A 24,582-nucleotide genomic window follows, 5' to 3' on the forward strand; every position below is an offset into this window, starting at 1 on the left:
CAGTATCTTCTACCAGCTGAAATCTGTAACACTGATCCAACACTGCAGTGTGTCAAAATAACACCATCACTATGTCCAGATTCAGTCCCCTTCCCTCCAGGTGACAGAGACACTAAACCAATATTCTTTGATAAGAAAAACAATACTCATAGTTAAAGCTGAGCAAAGCAGGAATTGTATTGTTCCTTTAGAAGACTGAAACATTTTTGCTTTCTACCACTCTGATAGAACAAGATTAGAAAGTGGGAACATCCAGACTGAGCTGGATTGAGAAGATCAATACAATGAAGCTTGGCACAGCTGGCCAGGGGTACTTTTTGCAGGAAGCATTCACACAGCAAACTGGGGTTGCAGCACCTGCCCTGGACAGAGGGAGTTTGTTCACACCTTGCTGTCACTCTGAGCCTCCCTCTGCCACTACTGAGCAGACTGTCCTGCCCATAAAGCAGCTCCAGTGCAGCTCCCAGCAGAGGCAGGGCTTTCTCAAACACACCTACCACATTCATCACTGGGACACCAACAAATGGGCTTCTGCTCTGGCAGTAAATTGTTTCTTGGCCTCTTAGATAAATGCAAATTAATTAGACTAAAATAGTTTAAATAATGCTACTTCTGGGCAGGATTTACTCCCAAAAATAGCAGAATAAACTCCCCAGATCTCTTAAGCATGGAAAGCTGTGAACATCACTGGAAACACAGCAAGCAGATGAGCTCACTACTGTGACTAGTCTTGGGGTAGATTTTTGGTTTGTTATTTCATTTGTTGGGTGGGTTAATTTTGCTGTATTTGGTGCCCTCTTTAACATCACTCTGAGGACATTTCTGACATACCTCCAAGTCAGAATAACAGCAGTTTTGTAGGGAGATATTAGACCTTAATAAATCAACATGTTTAACTGGAGTAAATACAAACAAGCTTTGAGGAACACAAAGCTGCAGGTTTGAAACAGCAAGCTTTCAAGACAAGCATGGGTTGAGAACAGCTGCTCTGACTTTGCTTTAGAGTAATATTATGACCAAGTTGTAAGAGTGAGGCAAAAAATCAGCTGCACCTAAAAGAGATCTCATAGCTCCACATAGAGATCTCAGGCCCCCTTACTGTGTTTTTGTTACAGAAGGAAGAAATAAACACAAATTTGCAGTAGCCCTTTCAGTCTGGTACCTGCCCCCAAGCACTACCTGCAGTTAGTTGCCACAGTATTAACTGTGCTGGATATTGAAAGGCACAACAGCAGCCCCGTGGACAAAGGCGTGTAATTTTTTTATAATGAAATATCCACTTTTTTCCCCTCACTTTTTTCCTCATTTATAAGGGGATTATCTACCCTGTGGATAATCATGGCCATTCAAAACTGAATTTAGCCTCCAAGTCTTCCCAACAGCAACTTCTAGCCAGACTATTGTGACAAAGTCAAATCAGGAAGAAAGCAGCCGCAGCAAATTATTCCAGTAGTAACACCAACTAAATTGCTGTGCAGCTTTTATGGTTTGACTAATTGTCTCATTAAGGCACATTTCTGATCACTGAAATGGATCTCAAGTATTATTAATCACTGAAAAAACGGTACCACTAAGAGCCTCTCTCCCTCCTATCCCTGGCACTCTTTGCAATGGAAAAGGCTGACAGGCTCCTGTTGATTGGAGCCCCACTGCTGCACAGTTGGCAGTCAAACAGTACTAATGGCACAATAACCCAATAGAACTAAAATAGTTATGCCTTTCACAGTAACAATCTCTTATAACGTGATTAAGCTCCATCATGCACATTTCCTTGTGTTTTGCAAATGGCTCAAAAAAATCTGACAGTTTTTCCAGTAACTTCTTCAAAAGGAGAGGAAAAATATATATAAAATTCATTAGCTATCGTGAAACAAATTTTAAAAACTCGATGCATTTTAGAATAATATGAAAACAACTGCAGCAAGCACGGGCTGTGGCACCCAGTCCACTCCCCCTTGCAGAACACACCTCCAAAGACTGGCTTTGGCTCAGTTATCTGCAGGCACTTCAGTGAACCTTAGTTTAGGGGCTGGCTTGCCCTGGGCTAGCTCTGTAACTGATGGAGAGAGACACCTCCACAAAGCAGCTCAGATCTCTGGGTACAGACTGTAGCATCTCTGGGCTCCTAATCTAGGTACTTCAGGGGTGTTTGGTTTGAAGCAATATTAGGAAAGATGAAGCTTCTTCCTCATATAAGGAGCCCACTAATGGGCTCTCTTCATTCTCAGCAAACAGGAGGACTTTGCTCTTGGCCATCACTCCCAGTGGCTGCACAAGCCATACACTGCAACAGGACAGTTCCCCTTTCCAGGGGAGGCCTTTAGCTGTTTATCCCATGCATTATCATATTAAAGACAGCAGACAATTTCCAAGCAGCTAACTTTCAGAAGCCTAATGCAGAAATGGCACAATTATTACTGCAAGATATACAGACTTTCATGGTTACCAGTTTGATCAAGCAGAAGAAAAGACCTGCAAAGGTCTGGGAGCTCCTCTGTGGAGATGGAAGTGGTACATGGGAAGGAAATGACAAAGGTAATCGTCAGTATAGGCTCCTTCAAGTGAGAGACAAGATGCATCACTAATTTAAAATTTATTTGGAATGCAGCCATTGCTTGCTACAGCTCTCAATTTTAATCAGTTTTGCAAGGCAGTTTTAGGAAAAGACAGGGTTGTTCTGCACCAACACACAGGCACTTTTCAGGCACATCAATATTTGCTCACATATAGGTGTATATGCAAATGTGCCCAGGAATGACCCACCAAGGCTGTATGAAGTACAGAAACATCACAAACAAGCGGGCTTTGTTGTAGGCTTTGGAATTAGTTCTGGGGAACAGAACCTGGCTACAGAGATCTCCTTCCCTTTGGGCTTTGTTACAGAGACAGGTACCACAGAGTTGAAATCTGCATAAATCTGTTGAGCTCCTGAGCTGTGCAATATTATTCTCACTATGACAAATATTATTTTACTGATGACTCTAATAAGGGACCTCAGGGTTGTGGTAAATGAAAATGAAATAAAAATGGAAGTAACAAAAATAATCACACTTCATGTATTCCCTAATTTTTAAATGTACATAAATATCAGAACAGTAATGCTGAAAAGAAGGAAAAATATTCTACTTTTTTTTTCCTGGCTGTCCCTTCAGAAGCTATTTATGAGCAGTCATAAACTGACATGCACACTCAGATATATTTTCCTGAAGCCTGTAGAGTTTTGTCTAAGCAAAAGCTTCAGAATATGTGTGTGTAAATAAATTACAGCCTGTCTGGTTTATAATGAGAAGGGTGTATTGTGGTATAAATATTGCAGAGCACATTAAATAAACATGGTCACATATGACCAGGTATCTATTAAATGAGCACATCACAGGAGAAGTTAATTATCTGAGAGTGTAACTAGGAACCGTTTAGAATCACTGGAGATTAAGTTGCTTTATTTGTGTTTATCTTTCCTTCTGAATAGGCAGTAGGTTGTTGCAATGAAGAGTCCCTGAGCAACACAGAGCTTCAGCTCTTCATCAACTCTAAGATGACAGTGTTGTCAACACCAGTTTGGAGTCAGGATAAGCCAAAAATTTTATTCAATGCAATTTTGTGCAAAATGAGTTGGCACAAACCAGTATTTTAAGATGTGAAAGTGCAAAATATTTACAGATACCTTATGGTGTTCAGGGTAAAGAGGAAAACTTTAAAGCTAAGTATTTATTTGTCTCACATACTGCAGCCTAAAAAAGTATATAAAGACTTCTTCAAAACAGATTTGTAGTGTCAGAGACAAGCATACTGAGAGTAACATACAACTTTACCCTAGTAATAAGATTTTTTGAGACTTCACAAGTTATTGTGTTTCAGTCCACATGCAAAAACATCAGTGTTGATTGAATTTGATTTTGCTTGGGTTGTGAAACTCCCAAAGAAAGCTGTCCACTGTTCATCCTATACAAAATAACCAATATTGCAAACATGGACTAATTAAGGATATGTTTGGGCAAGCTGCTGTAGCACAAAGAACAACTGATGAAGGAGGATTTAATCACATACAATTATTGAAAGCAAGATGAAGCCAATCCCCTTAAATTACTTAAGTACTGCTTAAACCCTGTAATAAACATATAGTAATAAATATTTCATCTTTAACAAGCCTACTGGGAGCAGTTTGTTAAACATTTATTTCCAGTCATGGGAAATTATGTAGCGTCATTTTGTCACATTCTATATCAGACAATTTTATTTTATCCTCTTTATTTTACCCCCAGCAGTGGGTATGCTAATTTGGGGAAATATGATCATTCTTCTAATGTATTGAAACATACTCTTCCTTCATATGTCTTTTGGCTTTTACTAATTAACTTTACCCTTGCAAAGTCTTGGCCAGCAGACAGTGGCTGCTCACATCTACTTCCCAGCCTCTCCTGTGGAACTGACTCACTCCAGATAGGGGAGCTTTAGTGGGAACCCCAGCAAACCCACCCAGGGCATCACTGCAGAAGTGACCTCACAAGCCTGGGCAGGGTCACTTTGGGCCAGAGAGAAGAACCAGGTCTGCTCTATGGCACAGCCAAGCCCCAGACACAGGGTGGCAGGGGTGGGTTTTCAGGCAGCTTCTAGCACTGAGCTGCACTTTTCCTTCAGCTTGGGCAGCCCCACAGGTGCATGGGGAATTCTGTGAGAGCACCAAACATCACTGCCCTTCAACCAAGTCTGCGTGCAGACAGCTGTTACTCCACTGCAGGTGGAATTCCAATGAAATGCAGCCACTTAAACCAGTACTAAAACAAACTCATTATAGGGATAATCTACTACTCACCCAAGGAACATACTCGAGAGCTAAGCTGAGCTCTCACACAGACCCCTCCTCTTGTGGCAGGCTGAATGCACCCAGTGTGAAATTGTCCTGAAGTGGAGGAGAATTTCACACTGGCTGGGTATGACATGGGCAGAAAGGGTCTATGTGCTCTTTCTGTAAGAGTATCAGTGAATTTATGGGCTATTGACCAGGAAGTAAAGACTTCTGAAATGATAATTCAGGGTTTCTTTAGTGATGACTACAACTGTTTTCCCCGCTAAACAAATTAGATTTCCATTTGCCATTAATGACTGAATCACTTAAGTGTCACAAAGGAACTGCCTGGTGCACTTATTAATAATTGAAAACATTGAGGAAATCCGTGAAACATTTTCAATCAAAGCTAATAATTCTCTAAAATATTATTTTTCCTGAATAATTACTCCTTTTGTTCTTTTATTCCTTTTGGATAATAGGCAACATTTTAAATAAAGGCATTAAAAAAAACCTGAAGTAACTGTTAAGAGGTATCTAAAACCAGAAGTGGTTTCAATGTTAAAAAGCACAAATTAGAAAAGAAAAAAATATTAATCTGTTTCCTTCCAGCAAGTATGCTGAATTTCTATTTTAGACTGCATGCTGTTCCTTGATATCTTACACCAATGATTAGGAAAATGTCCTCATTTAATCTCTGTCCTCATTCTGTATAAACATGAAGAAAAACTTACAATTGTCTTTTTAATCAGTAGAGTCTATGAAATCAAGAGTTCTATTGCTACACAATTGGACTTTGCAGAACTAGTCAAGAGTCAAAAGGAGCAAAGACAAAAAAACACCGCAAAATTTTTTTATCAGACCTAATAGGAATCTTGAATGCCATATGTAGTTACCCTACTCAGTAACCTTTACTATTCAGGAACAAGGGCAGAAAGATATAAGCAAAATTACCCAGATCTGCAAGAGTTTTTTTGGTGTCTAAAATGATCATCAGCACAGAAATGTTGTGTGACAGGTACTGAAAAAAATCTCCAAGGCCTGCAAGTTTGTCCACAGGACATGGAAGGAGGGAGAAGTAGAGGTTCAGTGTCTGTCCATCCCAGCAGGTCTCACCTGGGGATGATGGCTGCAGCCTGGAAAAATCCAGATTATTCTATATTTCTCCCCAGGAAAGGAGAATTAATTTTTTTAAGTGTTTGGGTTTTTTTGCAAAAAGAACAAAATGCCACAGACAGGTCCCTTTGCTTTTCCCAAGCCAGCCTCACTGCACTCACACTGCAAGTGGCAGCATTTTCCAGCCCGAGCAGCTTTCCCCACCGGCTCCCCTCAGAGCCCCACAGCCGCGCTGTGGGCTTTACTCCAGGCCTGACGGCACTCAGCAGCTCTGACAATAATTCAGTGCTCCCTTCACCCCAGGGCCAGGACAGCACGTCCCCACCCAGTTCCCAGTCTCTTACCTGCCCTTACAAAGTGCAATATCTTTGAGCCTGAGGCCACTTCTCCCTCCTGAGACTTTCCCAGCAGCCATCCTCATCCTTGTTCCCCTCACCTTGACTCCGTAACTCCTTCTTACTGTGGACATGGCGGCAGCGCCACACAGGCCCCTCACAGGGCCCACACAGGGCACAGCCCTCAAGTCTGGGAAAACAAGGCAAAATACTTGAGGTCTTGAGGGCAGGACAGCAAACTACAGAGAGAGGGGCCAGCTGCAACCACAACCTGGGCTTTAAGCCCCACAGCACACAGGCCAGTCCCATCAGCCATAATTAACTATCCCCACCTGCCCTGGGCTTCTCGTTAGCCTGGCGGGGCCCTGGTGCCCCTCAGCACATCCCAGGGCCCCGCACCAGCCCGAGGAGCTGCCTGGAAAATCAACACATTCTGAATTCACTGAACCTCTATAAGAGACAACAGTGGGCTCTTTTCTTTCATCTTTGACCAGACTTGTTAACCTTACAAATCTATTCTATCTGCTTTTACAGATTTATGTGAGTATTGAGCGAGCCTCTGGTTCATGTTTTAAACAATGTTCAACGTCATCTATGCCAACAGCAATTAAAAGAAGAGATATATATACACACACACATATATATATTCATACACACACACATATATACATATATATAATATTTGCATGTGTGAAAGCATAGGGTAGAGGTTCTCAAGCTTTCATTTTGTTGTTATTCTTAGTGGCAGTGGGTATTCCCAGCTCTGTATCAGAGGCAGCACATCTGCTGGTTGTGCACCCAGGTAAGAGCTACCCAGGGCTCTTGGAACAGCAGCCAGAGAGTCTAACCAGGGATACTTGAAACAAAACAAAGAAAAGAAACAGACAACACCCCCCAAGGCACACACTTTCATCTACTCAGTTCAAACAAGGCACACACATTCCTGGCTCTTGTATAGTCCCATACATTAATTTTTACCTCTTGGAACAAACAGAATGGTTTCTCTTCTGGAGAACAGGCTCCTCCTCTGCTCTAGCACAGACTCTGTACTATGGACAGAGCAAAGGTTTCCATCAAGTACACTCCTGCTGTCTGTCAGAAATGAAGAACAGTGACAGAAGCTGATTATCTAAGCAAGTCTTGCTGCTGTGGCCATGCACAGCATGGTGTGTCCCCAAGTAGATGAAGTCAACTCTCACATTTACTATTTCTTCCAAATTGCAAAGTTGTCATTTGAATTTCAGTGCCAACTTTTTTCACAAGAGGTCTATATAATACTTCAGTACTTGTCAAACATTGTACAAAGATGAATCTTTTAATAATATACCGTCTCAAAGCTGAAGACACAACATGTTTAGTAATTAGAGATGTTAATTCCAGTCTAGTTTCAGTATTTTAAAAACTCTCCTTGAAATAAAAATGCTTTAATGTGCTATTTCAAAAAAATATCAAATAAGAAACCAAATATTCTAATATAACCTCAATGTTATTGTCAATTTTGACTCAACGGTTTTGAATAATTATCTTTTGCTAGTCCAAATGCTGTCTACCTCACCGCTTCCATGTTTAAATAAGCCAACACTGAGGAAACAAATAGAAAACAGACAAATGAGCTGTCCTAACACTTTTACAAATAGGATGTTAATGTCCCCACTCAAAGGAGAAATTGTCAAAAAGAACAGCCATAACAGAGAATTTTCTTCTTATGTACTTTTATTTTATTGAGTTTTTTTGCATCTTTGATGGAATTTTTATGCAAGTATTATGCCACAATCTATAATACACAATGAGAGTGAAAATCTGTCATTTACCATTTATATTTCTATGTTAATTTTGTTTTCTACCTCTGCATATACTGTGGCAAAAGTGCATTTATCATATTTCATGCAGCGCTGACTGCCTTATGCAAACTGAGAATACAATAAACAGAGCCAGAAATATTTAGCTGCACTCAATTCTTGCTACAAGAAACAAGCATTCATAAAAGCATTAAAATACTTTGGGTGATGGTTACTGTCTATCAGCTTAATGTTTTGAGCTATAGAAAAGGATAGGAAACAACATTTGTGGCTGTCAGCTGCAGTACTTTCCAAGTTCATTAGGTTTTCAAAGACTGAATTAGCTTAAATGCTTCAGTGAGAGAAAAAGCCCAGGGCAACGAGCCTGATTTAAAAGGATGCTACAGAGTTTCACAAACATTAGACTAAGTTCAGTTCTGGATTCCATGGTAAGTACCTTACCACATCAATTCTTTGCTCTGACAGAAGGACTGTTTCTTCACCATCATGGTGTATCCAAGCCAAATAAAAGGACAATACAAGGCACACAGGCCTTTTTGGAAACATGCTTGGGCATGTAGTACTTGATCATAGCTTTAGGTTTTAATTACAGCTTTTTATATTGAGACAAGAAGCTTTCCAGCATCACCTGACTCTTTGAATCAGACATAAAGTGCCATGCTTTGTTATGTCACAGTCCATACAGCAGCAGCAGGGCAAAGTACTCACAGAGCAACAGCATGTCCAAGGAGCATGCTCAGGACAGGGAGGTGGAGATGGAGTGAAGCCTCATCTCTGTGTTTTCCAGTCACTTGTCATGCTGTCTCCAGGCAGCTGCAGGGGAATCCAGTCTGACCCTCAGGGCACGGCTGGGGCACAGGGCCTTTGTGCAGCTGCTTCCAGCTCCCTGCCCCAGCACAGGCATGGCCATCCTCTGCACCCCAACACTGCTCAGCTCACCAGTCCCTCTGCCAGCCAGCACAAAGAGGGCAGAAAGCCTCCTGGCCACTACAAGGGTTAGTGCTGCAGAAACCTGCACTCACAAAGTCCACTCAGAGCCAAGTTCTCCTGGGCCAGAGGGAACAGGACTTCTGACAATACTAGTTCTTACATCAAGAGGGAGAGAGGTGCTGGGCTCCCCTGCCTTCTAGCACTATGGAGGAAGCACAAGCAATGGTTCTCAGACCACCCTGCCATGCAGTGCCTCCCCAGAAGCCAAGCACTAGTTCCCAGCAAGAGAAACAGCCTCCCTGCTCTCTCCTGTCCAGCACTTGCTGTACATCAGCCCCCTGACACAGAGCAGCTTGAGGAGGTTCACTTTTATGCCCATACTCAAAGTACATGGCAGTTGGGATTCTAACTGACAGATAAACATAAGGGACCAAAAAAATCAATCACTACTTGCACAAAACCACAGCATGTGCCTTTGGTAAATCTGCAGCTGTTGCTTGCCCACCTTCCTCTAAAAAAAAAAGGGTGAGTAAATCAGGAATAGCCATTTCAGAGCTGAATTAGTATCAGCAAGGAGGTGTGAGGTAGGGAATAGCACTGGACAAAGCAGAAAACCAACTGCTTGTTGCAAAAACAGAAATTTCTCATTCAAACACCGTCTTGTAATGGTCAAGGAAAAGCATACCTTAGTATTATGGTGAGGGAAAGACTTTTCATCCAAAACAAGGATGTTTACAGGACCCCACAGTTCCCTAATACCACACAGCATCAAAGCAGGCAGCCCAGGGAGCAGGAGCACCTCTTACTTTTGAAGTCATTTGATGCTGAACTCTCCTGGTGATCACTCACTGCTCTGTCAACTGTGGTCTCATGTACACTTCTTCCTTCTTCAAGCATCCTCAAACAACCTTTTCTTGGTCACTTTTACTTCTGCCCTTCTTGACCTCATATCTAAGTGGTTTATGCTACTTTCTGTTATCCCCAGTTGAACAACTTTGTAATGTGACTTCCTGTTTCCAGCCTCCTCCTTACACCTCCAGGTTCCCTCACCATTTCCTTCTAACAAATACAGCTGGTACATTTCTCTACCAAAGTCACCTACCAACTCTGCTTTTCAGTTTCATTACTCTTCTCTGATATATAGACAGAAATAAGTAATTTCTTTTCCTTGTGGTAATGATTCTTGTGTGCATAACTATGGTGCTGTCCATGCCTGCTCTACTTACTTACAGTAATTAGACAGTGCCCATAGACTGAGAGATGAGCCTCACCAAGCACACATTGCATTCTGGGATAGGAGAAGCTTCTTGTGTCAAAGAGGTCCCAGTTTAAAGAAACAAGTGACAAAAATGGTGGAAGGTAGGCTGGGATTTTTTTCCTTATAAACTGGAAAGCAAGGTACAGAGGAATGAAGTCAGATGCAGGATCCTTTTATTTGGTAAAGCAAGAAATACATATTTTCCAGTATTCTCCCCACTTTCCTTTTGGATGCAGTGCTTTGAGAGACTACCAGTCAGAGACAGGTCAGGACCCTGCAGTTAGAATGTCTTTCCCTCAAAGGCCTCCAGGTTGAAAGCTGTATCCAAGAACCTTCTGAGTGACACCAGATGTGTGTTCTTGTTGCCTGTGGCAGCTGCAGCAGCAGGCTCTCGGCCAACATACCTTCATGACAAAAAGAATTGGGTGGACAGTGAGGTGAGAAGAGACACTATTTTGACAATAACAAGCATGAGAGCATGCTATTTAATGCATTCAAGTCAGCTTGGCAGGTTTGGATATTTAGTCATCAATCTTTCTTAAATAAAAATCAATCTAAATTGTACCAAGTTATACCTTCTGGTCAGCTTCCCTCTCTTTCCTCCCACCATTGTTAAGCTGTCTTCTCCCCATCCCTCCCAGGGCAGCCAGATACACTGTCTCATAACTAGGTAACTTGCTTTTAGCAATGAAGAGTCACATTCCTTTGACAGCTGCATGGGCAGATCTGAGAGTCAATCATCTAAAATAAATGCAAAAGTGCCTGAACTGAGCTCTTACAACAGCTGTTTCCTGCAGAAACCTAATATCTGGAATGAAATTCTTAAAATGACAGAATCTTAGACAAAAGAGAGCTAAGTGCTGGGCTAAGTAGCAATAAATACAGACCTAGTTACTGATCTTCTTTTAGATCTACAAGGAGGAGCAATATGTGCATCTTATATTTGAGAAATAATAGTCTAGATTTTTCCCTCCTTCACCCAAGAACCCAGAGTCAGAGGTTTTGATTTGTGAAGAACCTGACTTACCCATAAATACCTGAAAACAATCCTAACCAAATTTAAAAGCAAACACATCAGCCCAGGAGACAGAGCAGTTGTTTAAAGTCTCATACCAGATGGGTCGAGTGCGGTTCACAATAGTGCGGAAACGAGGTCTGACATAATCGTAATAGCCACTGTTTTTGTGCTCCTCCTGACACCAGACCAGATCAGCAGCTGGATACTTATCAAGCTCTTCTTTCAGCAAGTCAAAGGGGAATGGTGAGATCTGGAAAAGGAGGGTAATAACTGTCAAGGCTTTCTCTTATGTGGTATTAGCCCATGGTGAGTCATTACTTTTCCATGGAGAGTGACTCATGTTTCTCTAATTGATTTAATGCTCAGAAATGAGTACACAAGTATTTTATAGTTCTGTTAGTATGAACAGAAGTAGATTGTAGTCCAGACCACCTGCACTCCTATGCCTTCTTTAGTGAAGTAGCTGTAGCATGTCCTTAATCAATGAATGATAACATAGTTTCAAAGTGCACTATTCACAACATTTAATGCTAGCAGACTGCATATACAAATTTAAGGTGCTATCATATTGTTATCTTAACTCTTCCAGAACAACATAACAAAGTGATCAAGTTTTCTGGTTCTCATTGTACAGTATGCAATCGATGTGTTCTTTCTCCACAAGGCCACAAAGGATTAGAATATGTGAGATGCTAAGTGCTAGAAAAATGCTATCACCATCTATTCTAGGAGAGAGCACAGGAACTCCCATGACCCTGTCTTCTGAGATCAGGGAGCTCACCTGTTCAAGTCTGGTTATAGCTACTTGTTTCTCCAGGTCTTGGTTCTTTCTCTCTTTCACAAGGTCATAGTAGACTTTTCCTGTGCAGAGAATCACGCGCTTGACCTCATGTGGTGCCTGAGCTGCTGGCCCATTCTCAGGAATCACACGTTGGAAAGTGGTACCTAGTTGGAGCGCAAATTAGAAAAAGTGCCCTCAGTGGACCTGACATTTCAATAAAGCAGCCCAGGAAACAGCCCCTTGAGTCCTTTACTGAGCCAGCAGCAGGTTGCAGTGGTTGAAGGGTTCTCCTGCCTCTCTGGTCCTACCTTTCACACTGGTAACTTGGCTAAAGTCACTTTCAGCAGTTCTGTTTCAAGAAGTTAGAAGATTTCCAATAATCCAGTCTTTCACTACACTTAATAGACAGAATCATATCAGTAGTAGACTGTGTTTCAGCTTTGTGCTGTGTATTACATCTTTACTTTTAAATTGATTGGGCAGCTCAACTTTGCTTCCAGTTTGGGTTTTTTTTCCAGAGAATCACCTGAAATATTCTCTTTCTTCGTTCCAAGATTATCTCAACCATGTAACATTAATATAGCTTTACAAATTTCAGAATATTCTATAAAAACAAAACAAATATCCATAATGCAACTAAATCTGGCAACTGCAGAACTATTTACCCAAGCACACACATTACTGCTGTATATTTGATTTAAACTTCTGTTTGAGAGCTAAAATAACAATAGCCAAAGCAAGAATTAGCACAGAGCTGAGCCACATGTATAAATGCTAATGTACAAGTACCATTTCAGATGCATATCTTCACTGCTACCACCTCCCAGTGGAGTACAATTTGCTTGGGATACTGGAAGAGGGACTTGATAGTCTAAAAGATCCTTTTCTTTGCTCCCCTATATGATTGAGTGGAACTATTTCCACATTAAACAACTGCAGGGTAGCAGACAGCAGCTCGACCTCCTATCCTGAACCAGCACACCCACTTACCAGGAGAATAAACTCCTGTTTAAATCATTTATCTTGGGGAAGAAAAGCAACAGCACAAACATATCAAAGAAGAACTGATTTATATCAGAATTATCCTGTCCCACTGAACAGCAAAATTCATCATTAAAAGACTGAATCTGTGCTTCATTGGGTCAGCTGGAGTCAATCTTCCTCTCTCTCAGCTTTCTATTAAAAGCAGAGCAAAAAGGGTTAGCTGAGAGTCAGAAACACTTTATTACCTGTTGTCCTCTTCAGCAGAAACATGAAAGTATGCCAAAATTCAATGTTAATTTGGAGTTTAGCCACTACTGTGGTTAGCCTGAAGTAGAGGGGACTCCCAAGACAAAGTGACAAATCCCAAAGCCTACAGAATTTCTAATCTGACCCATTCTACAGAGCTTTTAAACAGTAATAAAAACAGCAAATGCCTTTGCTTGAGAAGCAGATTTTACACACAAAAATAATACAATATTTAAGCACACTTATATAGTGTAAGTTGCTTTTAAAAAACTGAGCAGTTGCTCTCTTCTGACAGCAGTCAGACCCTCACTGGAACTGGAGATAGACCAGCATACCTATGCCCACATTCTCACTCTGAACAGTCACTTTAATCCCTCACTCATTACATGTCACTGCATTTCCTGATGCCACTCCAACACAGACTAACCAGTGCAAGGCAGGACAAAACCATTGCAGTGTTTGGCATTCCCCTTGCAGTCACTGTGCATCTCTTGGTGCTGATGGCATGCCAACAACAGCTCTGAACTCACTGATCTCTCTTTAGATCACTGGTGTGACACAGCAGCCCCAAACCAAGCACTGTAACAAGAACTGGGCACATTATTCTTCCAAATGGGCCCAGTGTAATTAAAACATAAAAGGGACATAGTAGCCTCTTGAGGGGAAACTCCCTGCAGACATGGAAACGCACTTGCCATTAAGTTTAAGGGTTAAGGTCACAAGATAAACCTGTTAAATTAAGAACCTATATGCGAAGGCAAAGTTTTCAGCAAAAGTCCCTGCTAGCTCTCACTATGGCAGCTCCACAGGAATAATGCCAAAAGAAAAGACAAGAGCAGAGCAGATTCAGAGTCTGACATGCAACTTGGTATAGCTAATTATTTCCTCACAATACTTTGAGGCGACCTACCAGATACCATTTCATCAAAACTGGATTTAGCTTCTGGATGCCTCAGCAGTGACTTGGGTGTCAAAACAATCAGCTGTAAGACAGAAATTTTTCCAAGAGTCAGGAGCTGCTTTTTCTTCATTTCACATGCAACATTTGTAACTCTGTGCACACAAAACCCACAAACTGAGTATGATAGAAAATAAATTAGTATGAACAGCAAACACAGTAAATTTTTCCCCCTGTTTTGAAAGCCATGAAAGTTTCAAAATTATTCAGAAGATTTAGGTAGCCTATTCCTTTTACAGGTTCTCAGAACTCACTGGTTATGTTTTTTTTTTTTGACAACAAAATCAAATTACAGGTTATGAACCAGTAAAACATTCAACAGTTGTATCTTGGGTCTTTGAAGTTCCAGCAATTAGACATGCAGATGATAGTTCTGCAGCCTGTAAGCTACATCACTAATATCTTGACAAGCTCATCTGAAGATCTGCATACCCAGATGGAAGCAAAGCTGAAAATCAAGTTTTAGAGCCATAGTAAAACAGAGCTGAGCTTCTTTCCATCAAACTGGCAACTTCAGCCTGGGCTCAGTTAAGGTTTTTCACCAGAAATCCTCATTCGTTTCAGCAGCGTGTCATATGCAAAGGCCGCTCCTTGTTTGATGGCTAATTTAGCTGGAATAATCAAGTCCATTCAGGTAACCTTACCGGCTTTCTGAATGGCAGCAAGATCTGCCTTCGGAGGACATGAAAGTAATTGGCTGGAGTTGAACAATTCACCACAATCCAGTTGCAGTCATACAGCTGGGAAACTTCAAATTGCTCAGTGAACTCCTGAGAAAAACATTAAAGGCATTAGAAAAATGTCTGAAAGATCATATAAAAGGCTTGAAAACCATCCTTCCATTTCTGACTCTCAGAAACTCCTTTCTACAAAAATTTTATTTAGCAGCTCTAAGCTGAGATCGCTTTATTGGCTAGGGAACCATCCCTACAAAGCATCCTTTCTATTTCTCTTTCTTCCTAAAAAATTATGCAAATCTACATGAAAAGTTTCCATTAATTCAGAAAAGATGGGAAGTCCAGAAGGAAGACTGAGGAGAACTAGGATATCAGCAGGTGGAAGAAACAAAATAGAACCACTTTGAAAGAACGTTAAACTGTAATTCATTTTTTTAGTGTACAGTTGGCTTTCACTCTCTTTCCCATCCTGTAGAGCTGTGTACTTTATCTGTAGAAGTGAATGACCAATCAAGTCTTAGCCCAATAAAAATTAGAAGTTGCTTATTTTTGTGCTCCTAGCAGTACAATTTAGCTCCACTGCAAAGAGCCAAGCTAGTCTCACATGATCTCCTTTAGAAATTGGCTAGAGACACCTATTTGCAGTACACACAGCAGTATAAACCAGCGGGATCACTGGGCCCTGAGGAACAGCCATAAAAAGATCATGCTGCCAGAGATAAACTGTATGTGACCTCAGCTTGTAATGAGCAGTAATGCTGCATACTTCCATTACTTTCACTGGGATCAAGTTGAAGTTACACCAAGACTTGAAGCTAAATCCTAACCTGCTATACCTAGCTAAAAGGATGCTACTAACAAAAATCTCTGGGATGTGAAAAGCAAGAAAAGGACAAAACTACTTACTGGATAGGCATCAGAATCATCATTGCTCATCTGCAGAAACCTCTCGGGCCTGGCTGATGAATGCTCTGGACCCTGGTAAAGGTATCATTTAAAACAATGTTGAAGAGCCAAATGAGCAGTTAGACATCAGTCTAGATCACTCACTGCATGAGTACTTCCTGTCCCCTCTGCACCAGCTGCACACCTACCCCCCAGCCAAAGGCATCAATAACAGCAGTGGGAGACAGGACACACCACAGGACAGAATTCCTCATCTTCTGCTTTCATAGGAGTTTGGGTTATCACATGTATTTCCAACGATTTTACCAGCTGCAAGTGATTTCTACCCTCAGACTAGCTGCACAATGAAGAACACTGGAAAGGCAGTGGGCCCATGTGGGCACAACAATCACCTTGCTAATACAGAGCAAACAGGAGCACGAGGAATGTCAGGAAGAGAAGCACTGGATGCCTCAGAGAACTGCAGTGACTCACTCTTTGTGCATGCTGAACAGGAGCAAACACAAACTGCTGACTATTTTTCCTGTATTAGCAACAAAAGCAGGCACAGGTTCTGTCCTACTCCTGTTCACTGTTCTGTACAGGACCAAATACTGAGATGAATGCTTTAGCTAAAATGGATCAAAATACACACACGCATTATCTGCCAGACTAACCTATGATTAATTTCTGCCTCCTCAGGAGATATTTTTTATGTTCTGTCATTACTCAACACTCCCATCCACTGTCTCACTAGCAGTACCCATGGCAATTACTTGAATTGCACAAATGCTGTTAACTCCATTTTACATTAGCAAAACATGAATGCTGGCCACAGAAATTATCAGGAATAAGGAATGTCGCAGAATCTGTTGTTTTTCCTTTTCATTTATAAAGGATAAGAGAAAGCTGTGAGGAGTGTGAGAATGCAATGTGCTTTTTTATGTATTACTATTGTTGACAGCCTTGGCTTGTTCAAGTGACAGGTGCCCTTAGGAAGGGTTTTCCTTTCACACACAGCTGTTAAGTATTTTAACCCAAAGACAAACTATTACACCTCTCAACTCTCTCCATGTCTCCTGAGCTAATAATGTTCATAAAGAGATTTCTTCTTTATATGGCTATCTCTCCTAATAACTTCCTCTATTGAAATCTTAATTCATGAACTCCAAAATCAGTCATTATTCTGACAACTGGTAGTCCCCCTTGACTGAACACATCCTCCTTCCTAATTCCAAGTGCAGGATTCCAGATCCATAGGAGGGACACAAAGGTAATCCAAGGACATAGGAGCACCTCTCCTATGAAGGCAGGCTGAGAGAGTCAGGATGGTTCAGCCCGGGGAAGAAATGGTTCCAGGGAAATATTTTACAGCTCCTTACAGTACCTAAAGGGGACCTACAATAAAGCTGGAGAGCTACTTTTTAGAAGGTCAAGTAGCAATAGGACAAGGGACAATGGCTTTGAGAGCAAGTATAGGTTTGATACAAAGAAGAAAATCTTTGCTGGGAGGGTGGTGAGGCACTGGCACAGGTTGCTCAGAGCAGCTGTGGACACCCCATCCCTAGAATAGTTCAAGGCCAGCCTGGATGAGGCTTTGAGCAGCCTCTGGTCTAGTGAAAGGCTCCCTGTCATAGTGAGCAGGTTTGAACTAGATGGTCTTTACAGTCTTTTCCAACAAAAACCATTCTATGACTCAATGATTCAGTCTGCTTCATGGACTAAGGGAATTCAAAGAAAAAAACATGCTGTTGGCAACAAAGGTATAACACAAACAGCCTAGAACTGTGCCTGGTATCACTGCTCCTTTGAATTCTGCCTCCACTTTTGAGGTGCCAAATAATCTGGTCACAGACAGGAAAGGACTTGAGAGCAAGGAGCAAAGCTGCACAAAACTGTGGAGCACAGTAGCAGCCCAGTTTATTGTAGCACCTCTGCTGTTCACATCTGTTTGCTGTAAATCAAATCCTGCACTAAGATGGCACACACAGCACAAAATCCAGTGCTTCACAAGCACACTGCAGTCAGTACACTGGGAACAGAGATGTTACCAGCAAACAATTACAGGAGAGGCAGGTGAGGCTTTCCCATCACTCACACACTGCCCCAGCAACAACCTCAGTCCAGAGCCTCAATGTTCACATCCATCTTCGGTTTCTGTGCTGACACCACCAATCAGACTGCCAGCAACTACTGCGTGGGATGGGGTAGGGCTTATCTCTACTGTGACCACCTATCCAGTGAGACCTATACTGAATCCATTAGCTACTTTCAGATGAGTCCCCAAGGAGCCATTAGGCTGCAGAGCCTTTCAATCACAGCCAACTTGCCTGTGAATGCATGACCTAGAGGTGAAGGGATCCATATCCCATTAAGAGTCCTTCCCCAAATCATCTTGTCCCCAACACTGTAGTTATAGAAAGACTAGTCCTCCTGTAATGAAAAGGTCCTCTGGGAAGAGAAAAAGACTTCAGCAGCCTGGTGGGATTCTTAAATATTCCAAAAGCAGCTGACACTAGTAGCAAAATAAGCATGTTTCAGAAGACCTGTGCAAATCTTCTCTGCCAAGTGGCTATGGGGAAAAAAGGATTAAATGTATTCTAAGTAGCAGAGAACCAGCCCCTTAAGCTGAGTGCTTCCCTGCAGAGGACCACACCTACTGCTGAGGGCTCATTCAGGTTGTCCCCTCAGGATACAGTTAAAAAAATTAATTTCTCAAAACCCTTGTGAACAGCATCAGACCCATTATTCTTTAAGCACAATGGATGTGGAAAGCCATTCATAAGATATGAATGCACCCCAGTGTATCAGGACAGGATCATAATTGAATGGAAATAAACGAAATTGTTTGTGAGAATAGAAATGACACAGTTTGTGGTGAAAAGGTCTAAAGCATTTATACAGATGGAGATTGGCACTGTGGCACATACTATGCTTTTTTAAAATAGAAAACTAGAAACATATATGCAAAAATTCATGAAGGTTAATGTATTTGAAAAGGAGAAAATTAACCTTGCCTGACATGATGCTCATGTACTCTTAAAAAGAATTTAAAATATTTGAAGAACAATTCTGCTGCTGATATGAACTTCATGTATCTTTATACATAGGGTGTACCCATGCCCTTTTCCTCTAAGACATTGTCTAGTTCCTCCTACTAGCCACCAAAAAAGACAGTCAACAGCTAGTAGAAACATTTTCCTTTCCAGAAAGACAAAGATTTCTTATAATATCAAAATTGACCAAGGTCAATGATTTTTGAAGTTTTAAAGTTTTTTTTATATCATTTCATAGCAAGAGAATTTAGTGCAGAGTTTACAGAGATATACTTTATGCAAAATAAAACCAAGCAAGCACTCTTAAGACATGATTTTTTTTTCTTATTGTACACTGAGAATGCAGCTTTCTGGGGAAAGAAGGCAATGTCTTAGGGAAAGTTACCAAAAAAGAGAGAAAAAAAAAGGAAAAAAAATGGGGGAAGTGGTACATGCCACTAACAAGGACACAAAGCTAAGAGCTCAGAAATCTTTCTCAGGGTTTTCTGGTTTTCACCAGTCAATCTATCTGAATTCTTCTCATAACACTGAGGCAGCCCCACATGTTTAACAGTGCCTTCCTCCCCTGGGATCCCCAAGCCCCCTTAGGCTTTTCCAGCTGCAGAGAGGGCAGTGCAGCCAGCCCTCCCTGGGGCACGTGCCAGCCAGCAGCGCTCACCATTCCTTCCATGCCGTGCGGCAGGAGCAGGACGATCCCGTTGTGCCGAACCCACTTGGCCTGGCCGGAGCTGATGAACTGGTCTATGATGCACTGAGCCGTGTTGTGGAAGTCCCCAAACTGCGCCTCCCAGCACACCAGCGCGTTGGGACTCGCCATAGCGAAGCCGAGCTCAAAACCTGACAAGCAAATGGGTAGAGAAATAGAAAATCAACAGATTTCCTGAAAATTCTGTTCAAAAATAAAACCAACCCAAAATTACAGCATGAGCTGGATGTTCAGGGCCCCATTCTAAATCATGCAGTTTTCAACTGTACCTTTATCAAGCTTGACTTCAATCCTTCAAACTTTTCCTCAAACACTTCAATATCATAGGAGTTTTTAATGAAATTAAACCCCCTCCCTCCTCTCCAACTTTAATATGTTTACCTAAAAGCTCACTACTATCTTCTCCTGTAAAAATGCACTTACAGCCCAGTTAGAGAGTTGTTTACTAATTTTAATATTTCCACAGCCCTACACAGCATTATCATCTGCATATGAGAGGGGGAAAGAAAGACAAAGAAAATTATGGTGACATCAATTTTCATTCTACAGACATGATCCTAGTCTTCAGATCTTCCAAACTGTGAATATAACAGCTGCATGGCAAATGCATTTGGGACTTGGATAAAAAAAATCCTTTCTGAGGCAGGGCTAAGGGCCTTTAGGTTTCTGCTTCAGTGTTAAAGCATTTGATCACTGTTCATATTTTCCTTTGACCCTTTGATATAGCAGAGCCTGGAGTGCTGAATGAATACCTGTACTCAGATTCTTCACCTTAGTTTGGACTGATAATAACCAAAAAGGTTAAAGCTCTCAGTAAAAAGCAGAGCTATATATCAGTGCTCTGGGAGTAGAGGTTCTGACTGAGGCAAAACTGATTCAATACACACAGAGAATAAATATTTAATTGATAGATACACTTCAGGTTGAAGCTCTACACAGAATATAATGACCTGGTTTCAAATACAGAACTCAAATATGGGAGTACTCTCAGTGAAGCTTACCCCAGCAGATCAACTAACTTTTGAGTCTTCATAGTCTACTCCTTGGTAATTCCAACCCAGTTTTTCATTTACCACTCCTATGGCAAGAAATCTTTGGGTCACTTGGCTTTTGGACTACTGATCTCTGAACAGTCCATCCATGACTCCAGCAGATGCTCATGGTCCCACCAAAAGGTAACTGATACATTAGAGGCCAAAAAAAGACTACAAGGTCAGACAGACAGCCCTTTATGAGTGCCCATGACAGGTCATTACCAAAGAGAATGACTTTTTCTGGCCTTGCCTTTGGCCTGACTGCCTGAACAGCCCCTCCTTCAGCCTTTCCTCCATCTCTGGCCTCCTCATTTGTGTAATTCCATGGTTCTTAACACAATGAAAACAAGGGAAAAATTTACACAACTTTGTCAATCATATTCCCAAAGGTATGTGAAAAATAGATTTCCCTAGATAGGCTTGAATCCCATTCTAATTTTACACAAGCATTAAGAGACCATTTCTACTGATTGGGTGACATGGTTGAGAAAATATGCAATATGTTCAAGGTTTATTTGTGCATATGCTGCTCTCTGTAAGGGTGGGGTAATCTAGCTTTTAGAGAAGCACAGACTGAGGTCTTGACCACTCAAGAGTTATCAATAATCAAACAGTGCTTTTCAAAGAGTATGGAGCTCAGTGCATACTTAAAATTTGGTCACAGTACACGTATAATTCTAATTCATGTATGAAAGATCACCTCTAATATTCACATGGAAAAAGGAGTATAATTTCTCATTTTCTATCTTGTTGACAACTTCACACTAATCTCTACAGGGTAAAAATGTTCTAGGTGAAGCTGCATCGAAAAATGTGATCTTAACACAGATACCATTTGTAAGCTTTCTGACAGCTATAAAATTGTCTAGGAAAACATATCCAAATGTAATCTATACATTCTGATTAGTATTTTGAGAAAAATGTTGCTGAGACTACTATTTCATGACATATGTGTCTGTGGTATACACATCTTTGGTATACCAGAACTCAATTTTCCACCAGGGAAATGACAATGTGAGTTACTAAATTAAAACTATTCCAATCATTGTAGCAGTGGAATAGCTTTAACTCTTGACAGACTAAGGAGTCTGTGAAGAATTACTACTACTACCTTCATGGGGAGAAAATTGCTTAAAGAACAAGATCTGAACTGCTAAATAAAAAAAAGAAAGTCCTGGTGGAGAGAGATCTAGACAGAAGCAAGGTAAACAGCGCAGGGGAGGGTGAGGGGTTCTCTTGAAAAGGAATTGTTTGGGCAGCAGAGTCAAGATCAGGGAACATGACCTGAAGTAGAAAGCCTCCACTGTTCTAGAGATGGGACATGAACTGCAGAGGAGCAAGTTCCTACTCAGTTCCCTCATGAGGACTGAGCATTATTTTGAAATCCTGTGCAAATATTGTGGGTTTAAAGGATTAACTTTTACACAGCTAAAAACAGAGAACAGGTTGAAGCTGTGAGGAAATCCAAATCCAGGCAGCAAAATAACTTTCAAAGAATTTCAGGTAAGGAATCTGCACACCCAAAGGGTGTTGGAGAGCAACCAGCCAGCTCCAAACAGCAGGCAGCTGCTCAGGGCTCAGAGCACACCAGGGCACAGGGAACCAGGAACCAGCACAGCAGTTTGGAAAACTTCTACACTGAGGAGACAGAGGGAAGAAAAATACACAGCACTTGATTAAGGCTGCAAAGCTAATGTTTCAATTGCTGGAGTTCATTATGGTCCCTAGATGACAGACCTAGCAGAAATGCTTGTTTCTATTAGTCCAGTGCCTGCTGTGCTCCCTCACTGTTCTTCTGCCACTCTGGCACAGAAAGAAGTGTTGTCAAGCCAAGTGGCAGCTTACACAGCATACTGTGCTGTGTTTTTCCCTACAGCATTTTCATGATTGTCATAAGAATAGCTGTTTTTCAATTAATGTAAGTAAGGCTAGAGCCATATCTTAATTCAATGTGATTTTAAAGTGACTTAGGGCATGAATGTTAACTAATGGTTAAAAGGGATTATCAGTACAAGGATTTTATGTCAGAATGAAGAAAGGTTCAAAGATTTTTTGCTATCTTTGACAGAAATTCTAAGCACAGGGATATGCATCCTTTCACAGACCCAAACACAGCTCAGGACAAAGTGAAGTTGGTCCCTATCTGGTGGCTGACTCTGTTGAGCAGGGAGACTGATGCCTTCTCAGAACTCCATGCAGATGCCATTGATTACTAAAGTCTGTCCTAGTTCCTAACACAATTTCTGACAGGTATTTGTATTTGCTACCCCTAACTTTAAAAATACATTGTTCTGACTGAGCAGTAATACTACATGTTCCATCCTAGGTGTGTACTGCAAAAAAAAAAAAAAATTACATTAATACCTGTCTTCTTCCTTTCATCTTTTGCTTAAAACTTGACTTTTTCCCTTGAAAAAACTGTACTCCAAGTCTCATGGTTCAGGAATTTCCTGAACTACACACAATTCCAAGTCTATCTTGCCTGATATTCCTTGAAAGGTCCTAGTATGGAATGCCCCAGCCCAAGATCTCTCAAAGGCACTACAGAATCTGACAAAGAACCCCACCTCTTGGATGGAGACTCAACACTACACAAGTCATTCTGAGGGCTGTAAAGAAAGACAGGAAATCCTTTCAAGTATTAAAAAAATGTTGAAAAGCTAGAATAGAGCATCTGTAAGTTACTTTTGTTTTTCTCCTCTATCCTAATCAGCAAATAAGTTCAGAAAAACATCTTTTGCTTAAATGACTTCTCACAGCTGTCACTTACACTTCCAGACATTCAGTTTCAGTATAAGGGAAAAATGAGCAAGGCAAGTGGATGCACAACTAAATTATAATAATCTGGGTATAACTAAAAGTAGTAGACATAGGATGTCAAACAAAATTATCAGAGGTTGTTAAATACTCTAAATTATCAGAGATTGTTAAGTACTCTGATTTAATGCTCAGCTTACACCCACTCCAGAGTTTCCTGTAGGCAAAACATAAGCAGTTGTCTGAACTACAGCTGAACAAGAGTGACTTTGTTTTCTTTCTAAGTGAAATCAGTCTTGCCAGAGTATCATTTTAATGAAGCAGTGGCTCCCTAGGTGTTCCTAAATACCTCGACTATAACTTGATGCAAAACTCACAGCTCTGAACAGATACCAGCTCTTGCCTTATATACCTGCCAAGGAAATAATCTGTATTTATATCATGCTGAGCTGTTTAATCCATTTTTATTTAGCTCTCCCTCACAGAAACTAAGGAAATGCTTCTGAGATGCTGCATGTTAACACAGTCATTAATAAATTCCTAACACTTTTTCACTATTTTTCCCCCTTTATATTATCTCACAACTCTCCCTACAGCCACCAAACACTTCAGTGTGCTAATTCTAAACTGCTTCTTTTAATAGAATTAGATAGTGGAAACAGCAGTTAGAGAAAATAAAGTGTTCAGGGGTTTTGGTTCTCCTGAAGAACCAATTCCATGAACTGCAAGCCTTCACTTATTCCTCCATGTATTAAAAAAGAGACCAGAGATGTTGCCAGCCAAATAAATATAAATTCTGATAGCTCTTCTTTGACTCAGAGCCTTAACTAGAAGAGACATGTTCACACACTGCTGCTTATCCCAAAACTGTCTCTCCATGGAGGCAATACTCAAGAGTAAACATGTTGGGAAAGGTCAATAAATAAAAGCCAGCAAGAGAGAGAAAACTTCATTATAAAATCACTTCAACACAGAACATGGCATTTTTAGTTTAAAAAAACCTAACCCAACAAACACACAAAAAGCCACATCACTTATCAACTATTTGTACAAATTTAATCTCCTTTTCTGCTAGAAAGCATCTCGAACATAAGAGATTTAAAGTTCTTGAAAATTAGAAGTATCAATATTATTAGTTTTGGAGAACCTGTCGTCTCATCTGCTGAAGCAGAAGTGCGCAGAAATGGTATTCTTGTTTTCAGCATACAAACAAGACCCTATTTTACCCTATTGCTTGTATTCAATGAATTTTATTA

General features: G+C 41.0%; 1 protein-coding gene across 3 annotated transcripts in view; it reads right to left on the reverse strand.

The window, feature by feature from the left end:
- Positions 1 to 7,932: 7,932 nt before the first annotated feature.
- The window catches only part of OGDHL (oxoglutarate dehydrogenase L), a 50,280-nt gene continuing 33,630 nt past the window's right edge, over positions 7,933 to 24,582 (reverse strand). For all 3 annotated transcript variants that reach the window (XM_036385532.1, XM_036385533.2, XM_036385534.1), the window contains 7 exons: positions 19,488 to 19,666; positions 15,795 to 15,866; positions 14,856 to 14,981; positions 14,164 to 14,236; positions 12,024 to 12,187; positions 11,338 to 11,492; positions 7,933 to 10,628 (listed from right to left, as the gene is read on the reverse strand). In XM_036385532.1, coding sequence (XP_036241425.1) covers positions 10,505 to 10,628; positions 11,338 to 11,492; positions 12,024 to 12,187; positions 14,164 to 14,236; positions 14,856 to 14,981; positions 15,795 to 15,866; positions 19,488 to 19,666 — 893 coding nt within the window. In that variant the 3' untranslated portion in view covers positions 7,933 to 10,504. The remainder of the gene's footprint in view (positions 10,629 to 11,337; positions 11,493 to 12,023; positions 12,188 to 14,163; positions 14,237 to 14,855; positions 14,982 to 15,794; positions 15,867 to 19,487; positions 19,667 to 24,582) is intronic.

The sequence above is a fragment of the Molothrus ater genome, chromosome 8, assembly GCF_012460135.2.
Source record: "Molothrus ater isolate BHLD 08-10-18 breed brown headed cowbird chromosome 8, BPBGC_Mater_1.1, whole genome shotgun sequence".
Taxonomy (NCBI): Eukaryota; Metazoa; Chordata; class Aves; order Passeriformes; family Icteridae; genus Molothrus; species Molothrus ater.